The sequence below is a fragment of the Carassius gibelio genome, chromosome B13 (genome assembly GCF_023724105.1).
Source record: "Carassius gibelio isolate Cgi1373 ecotype wild population from Czech Republic chromosome B13, carGib1.2-hapl.c, whole genome shotgun sequence".
NCBI lineage: Eukaryota > Metazoa > Chordata > Actinopteri > Cypriniformes > Cyprinidae > Carassius > Carassius gibelio.
In genome coordinates this window covers 18,898,128-18,904,534 of record NC_068408.1, presented here as the reverse complement: position 1 = coordinate 18,904,534, position 6,407 = coordinate 18,898,128, and the positions used below count along the sequence as shown (strand labels likewise).

The 6,407-nt window shown below is 34.1% G+C and overlaps 1 protein-coding gene across 1 annotated transcript; it reads right to left on the bottom strand.

Annotated features, from left to right (window-relative positions):
* Positions 1 to 458: 458 nt before the first annotated feature.
* chchd1 (coiled-coil-helix-coiled-coil-helix domain containing 1) lies at positions 459 to 2,986 on the bottom strand. The gene is made up of 3 exons (XM_052573193.1): positions 2,683 to 2,986; positions 1,758 to 1,870; positions 459 to 1,388 (listed from the first exon to the last, which is right to left on the bottom strand). The coding sequence occupies exons 1-3, from the start codon at positions 2,810 to 2,812 to the stop codon at positions 1,284 to 1,286; spliced, it is 348 nt and encodes a 115-aa protein (XP_052429153.1). The 5' UTR covers positions 2,813 to 2,986; the 3' UTR covers positions 459 to 1,283.
* Positions 2,987 to 6,407: the final 3,421 nt, after the last annotated feature.

Sequence of the window (6,407 nt, the reverse complement as noted above, 5' to 3'; positions counted from 1 at the left end):
AATGCCTAGTAAATATTACAGGTTGATGTCAAAGGTCATCACTGCAGTCACCATAAAGTATTTTAGATTCAATCTGGAAGGCATTTGGCATGGTTGCACCTTTCTGCATTCATTGCTGTAGCTTTTTTTAGTATTATCCTAAACTATTTTGGCTGTTCATTGTTACTTTATTCTTTTTTTTTTTCCTTTTCTTTTTTTAAGTTTGTGATGTTGACAACTGTGCAACATTACAATGTGATTGAGCAAAGTTTAGACTTACAGCAGACAGCATTTCCTTTGGGGTCTAAACACATTATGCTTCCCACAACTCTTGATAATCAGCCTAAGGAAATGGTGGGCTGTGTTATCACAGGATGGCCAAGGTTAAGGGAACCGAACTAATTCATGGTCGCAATGTTTAACAACATTTCATACCAATCAAACAAACCGTGATAAATAACATCTGCACAGAAAGTGAATTCCTTGTAAGTTAATATGTTTAATAATGAGTTATTTATATCTTCATCGCCGAGCTCTTGTGGTCAAATTCAATACACTGTGTTCTGGCATGTAATGTGATCCAGCACGGAGTACTTCTCCCTTGATCTCCGTTTTCTGATAATTGAAAATGGCTGAGACTAATTATATTGTGGACACAGCACCAAACAGGAAGAAAATTTGTAAAATAAATAAACTGCTGGGTTTTACAGATCACAGCTCAATTATGCAGGGGAGATTTCAAAAAGTAGTACCAAAAAAAACAATATAATAACATTCAGGTTATATGAGAAGTAACAATGGTTTTGTCAAACATCAATAACTCCAATTACAAAATGGGACACTTTCAACCAAAAATGAAAATCTATCATCATTTACTCACCCTTATGTCATTACAAACCTGTATGACCCATTTCATCTGTTGAACACAAAAGAAGAAATGAAGATGAGTAAAGGGTGACAGATTTTCATTTTAGGGTTAACTATCCCTTTAAGTGTGAAGGAACCAGTGTTTGTTTCTTTGTACTGCTCTGATGAGATGACCTGCAGGAGTGCAGTAATGTAGTAATCACCAAAAGTGCCTTAATACAAAACCTTACGAATGCAATTAATTTGCTTTGTGAGCACCCGCTGATGTCCTTTTGGCAGAGTTTGAGCCCCAGTGACAGCTTCATTGCATTTAAAAAACAAAAAACAAAAACCTTTCCACACCCGTTCTCTTCAACTGCCTGGCCCAGTCATACACTCAGACTAAAGTCCTCAGATTATAAAAGTGTCCACTCTTTGACTAATCTGCATTACTGGTCCTAGATCTCACTGCTCATGTTGGGAAATCGTTTTAATAAGGTGTTGGCTTCTTTAGGCAAAAGTCGACCCTGCGGTCCCTGCTTTCCTTTGGCCTTGATCTGCGCCTGCAACAAGTGAAATAAGGAAACAATGTTAAATCAAATAAATATTGCATGCACTTTATTCTAATTCAACTCTTTAATACAAGTCAACTAGCTTTCAAGCTTTAGAGGGAGATGCGAATAGAAACTTGATCTCACTAGATGCGTGAGGATGCCATAAACACGGAAACAACAGATGAGGGAGGTGGAAAAAAAGAAGAAAGCTCTAACAGGAAACTGCATTGCAAATGGGAAGTGTGTTTTCCATAATAAGGAAATTGCTGAGAAAATCTGGTTGTTTATCCTAATTACCCATTCCCATGTAATTATCAAAACCATGTTAAATTGCTGTCAGCTCGAGTAGGATGTTTTACAGAAGATTTCCTAATTTACCTTTTCAACACATGTGTAGAAGGCTGAGACTTCTTTAGAGCAGACCGAGTTGTTGAAGTCATTCTGTTTCCAGCAAGCCATAAGTAATGACATTTCCGTTACACAGGTGGCCTCTGTAACAAAGTGTGTGTTTCAAGGGTTTAGCAAAATAATGCATTACAGCTGGCTTTCGATGTTGCCTTAAAAAGCAAATCACTTGTATTCACGTTTTCACGTATTTCCAGTCCCATTTAGAAAAGCAAAAATTAGTGCATGCATATAATTTTAGTTTAGCCAATCAGTAACTTTTAAATTGAAGACTGAGTGGCATCACAGTACTTTAAATGAATGTATAAGCGCTTAATGTATCTTCATGCCTAAAAAAATAGTTTATTCAAACTGAATTACGACTTTAGTTGACATTAAAATTGTAGTTCGATGTAAATCTGGCCATATAAATGATAACAACTACATCAGATTATATGTACTTGGTTGGTTTAGAGCTTTGAATAAAAAGGTATTTTTCCCATTCTCGAATGTGCTACAGTTTTACTTTATCATACTACTTGGGCCACAAAAGCCTGATGTATCAAATATGAAACAGATATTGTCTAGATCTTATTTTATATACCATATAAAGGTTCATTAAACTAGTCCGTTTAAATAAGTATTAATATTTTAAACGTACGGCTTTTAAAGTCTAAACAGAGAAGCAGTTACGCTGTATTTAAACAAGTGTTATACGTAATATTTCAAAAATGTGCATAAAATATATAATTTATTAAACAAATCGAATACATAATGAACAGCGAAATAGTGATGAAAGGTAAATTCTGTAATCGTTTCGATCTAAAGCAGGCCAGTAGAAGTGCCCAAGAAATTAACCGACAGCGAACAGGTTTTGTACACATACATTTACATAGATTTTAAATGAATACTTCCTGACCTCCCTTCCTTAGGCTGCGGCTGGCGACCTCGTTCTTCAGCGCCAGAGGTTTGATGGGTCTCAGAACAGGTTTTCCATTCTGTCTGCTTAACAGTTTAGCAACCTTCTCTTGAATCACAGGTCCACTCATCGCTTTTCAATAATGCCTCTTACTGAGACGGCACAAACATTGAATCCAAAACAGGAGTGAAACGAAGCCTAATAATATAACATAAGTAATGACTTAAATGTCATTGCCGAGCACTTCTTGCTTACTTCACGTCCTCATGCGTAAGTCGCCATTTTCTGTCGGAAAACGTTATCTACTTGTTGTTATGGTTACCGCCACCGACACTGTCGTAAAAGTATCGTGAGTTGTGTCTTCTTTTCATTGCTTTACATATACATAAAACCGTTTGTACAGTTATTATTGTATTTCAGATATTATTAGCCATTTTATTGAAACCCATTTTATTAATACACTAATTCAGGGCTAATTACAATGTAAATGCAGTGGTAAAAGTGGTAAAAGTTTAGATCAAATCAGAGTTGTTTCATCTAAGGCTGGTTCATCTATAATTGAATTCCAACTGTATAGAAAGAAAGTCTTCCAATTCTGAAATTTGCTGAGACCTAGTACACACTTAAGGATTAACTCATTTACTTTTAACTAGACATGTGCTTAATGATAAACATCAGGACAGGATGCCTTTAGGTGATGCAGGTTTTGCAGTAAAAGTTTTACTCAGGATATTTTAAGACACAACAGGGTCCTGTGAGAGCACCAAACAAGCCAGTGTTATATCACTAAGCTGAAACCCAATGCTCCTCACATCTGCCAATTTACTCTAACAGATCTTTTTTTCTCTACAAACCAAAGGTTTCCTTTCATGTTTTCTCCCAGAAAACAGGTCATTGAGATTCAATATTAAGATGATTAAAAAACATTTTATAAATGTAAAGTGCTTCTTGATCCTGTTAATTACTGCTTACAAGTACTTGAAATCATGTCACATTTTCCACTCTGAATTAATGATCAAAAGGAAACTCTTTTCGTGTACGCAGGTCCAGTTATAAACATGCAGAGACAAATTTTCAGTGACCATGTTGTTTTCTCCTCTAATATGCAGTAAAATCAGACCAGTATTTGTTTTTTAAGAGTGACAGATTTTGATGGATTGGGTAACCTTAAGTCATGCCATAATGGAGAGATAATAATTTGCACGCAAGGCTTCTGTCCAAATGTATCATATACACTTTAAGTGAATATAAAGATAAGGCAATATTTGCTCAAAGTTAATGATGCAACGTAGGTATGTTTGACTTATTTGTGTTTTTTAGCAAATCCATTTTGATATTTTTTCATCTGTTATTTCCCACCTTCATGAACTCCAGCTGGTCCATGCGATCCATTAAATGGCAGCTTGTCCTCATATCTGCTCTGGTATTCTGTCTCTGTCTCTGCTTGTTTGTAACAGGTCTGCCCTGAGTTTTCAGCCAGCTGGAACAACTATCGGGATCATAAACAGACTGATTTCTTTGCACAGGCTTAGTTTGGGAAGTGTTCCTGGAATGTACAGGGCTGCTTATAATTTGTAAAGTAATTCCATTTCAGGATTTCATATTAGCAAAGTTGAACTATGAGGTAAATTACAAATCATGAGCTTAAGGTAAGTTCAAACACAACATGTGGACTGTGGAAGTATTAAGTATTTTATAAAATATTTTATCAAATAAATCAGATTGCAGTGGAGTGCATGGAAGTCTAGCAGTGTATAGTTTTTCACATGCTGGCAGAATATGTTGACATGGACAATACCTAAGAAACAAAGACTTCCCCTCCCTGAACTCTGACCTTTCCTGCTCCGGGTTGCTTGACTGAACTAAATTCAATGGCCTGTACACAGAACATTTTTCCAAGGAAGGTTTTTTTTTTTTTGAAGAGACCGTTTTCTCTCAAGCTCTCAATTATAAATCATTCCGCGAAACTATTTATTTCAAGCTTCGTTCAACAAGCCTGCATGACAAAGCTGCTTTTTTCCTCTCAGAACTAGGGCTATTGAACTATGAACATGTTGATAGTTAAGTCTGTATCAGGACTTCAGAGCCATTTGCTTTCTTGGGACAATCCCTTTTCTAATCTCATTGCTTCTAAAAAAAGTTAGTCAGTTAGACTCTAAGAGTCTAGTATATTATTGCACCATCAAATACATTTGTAAAGTCTAATCTGTCTATACCTCGATGTACAATTGGGGTCCATATAAAACTAAAAGTATAATCTTTGATCATGAATCAGTGAAAGTTTCTTTTTGAAACTTTCTCTACTTTTCTCAGCTAAGCATTCAATTTAACCACGTTTGCCTTTATTTTTTCTCTTTTTAGTCAGCTGTGCTTGCCCAATGAGTTGCATACGCTGTGCACAAACATACCAAACCAACTCGAGGTCATGACATTGTCCTCCCTCATTGTTTCACGGAGTATTTGTTCCCCTACCTTACTGCTCTGTGACCCTGTAACCTGTAAGAATGCAGATAGATCTCCTCTGAGACCCTCTTTCATCACATGATCCCACCAAAAATCTTGACTGCTACATTAGTTAAAGCATATTAGCGAGTTTGTATGAATGACTCAAGTGATAATAGTTTAATACAAGCCTATATATGAGTCATAGTATAGGTGACAATGCAACATATTTGCTCTTGGATTATATTCAGTGATAATATGAAAAATAATATCTTAGGTTACTGTGGGAATCAAGCTATTGGAGTTTCTTGGATATATTTCAGTTATTATCTCTCACTCTAATTTTAGAATGAGTTTAATGGTTGTCAGCAGCAGTGTAACGTGATGTGGAGGAAGAATGGAAGGCTTAATATAATATCATTAAACTCTCTATAACTCACAGTCAGGAGGAAAGGAATTAACAGACTTTAAGGCTTAAGCTTTATGTGTCCATAGAGGAAAGAAACAAAGTTTAATAATCATTTATAGAATTAACAAATTGTGAGCCGCTTGTAATAGTGTACTAAACAAGTTTGATAATGCTTTTATCTTTTATTGCTTTCTCTTAATTATTTCTCTTTATTAATTATAATAAGTTAATGTGACAAGTTTCACCAGCATGCTATTAATATTATATATTATTATATTATATTAATAATTTGTAGAATTTTTTGTTAATCCAACAGCCAGCCATATATTATATTATATTATATTATATTATATTATATTATATTATATTATATTATATTATATTATATTATATTATATTATATTATATTATATTATATTATATTATATTATAATTATGATTTGTATTAATTTTTATTAATCCAACAGCCTGCTATTATATTATATTAATGATTTGTATAAATTTTTATTAATCCAACAGCCTGCTATTATATTATATTATATTATATTATATTATATTATATTATATTATATTATATTATATTATATTATATTATATTATATTATATTATATTATATTTCTCTTAGTTAATATGAGAGGTTCCACCAACCTGCTGTTAATTCTTACTTTTATATTGTCTGATTTTAGATATTTTCCCCCATTCTTTTTAGTCAAATGTAACCCATAAATATAGTCTTCTCATTCAGTCTTTTATATTCAATGTTATGATAATAGGAGATGTTCCCTGGGGATAGTAGAAGCCCCCTGAGTGTATGAAGATGATGCATTTTTGATGAGATGTCATGGTGTGGGCCTTTTTCTCAGATGGCACATA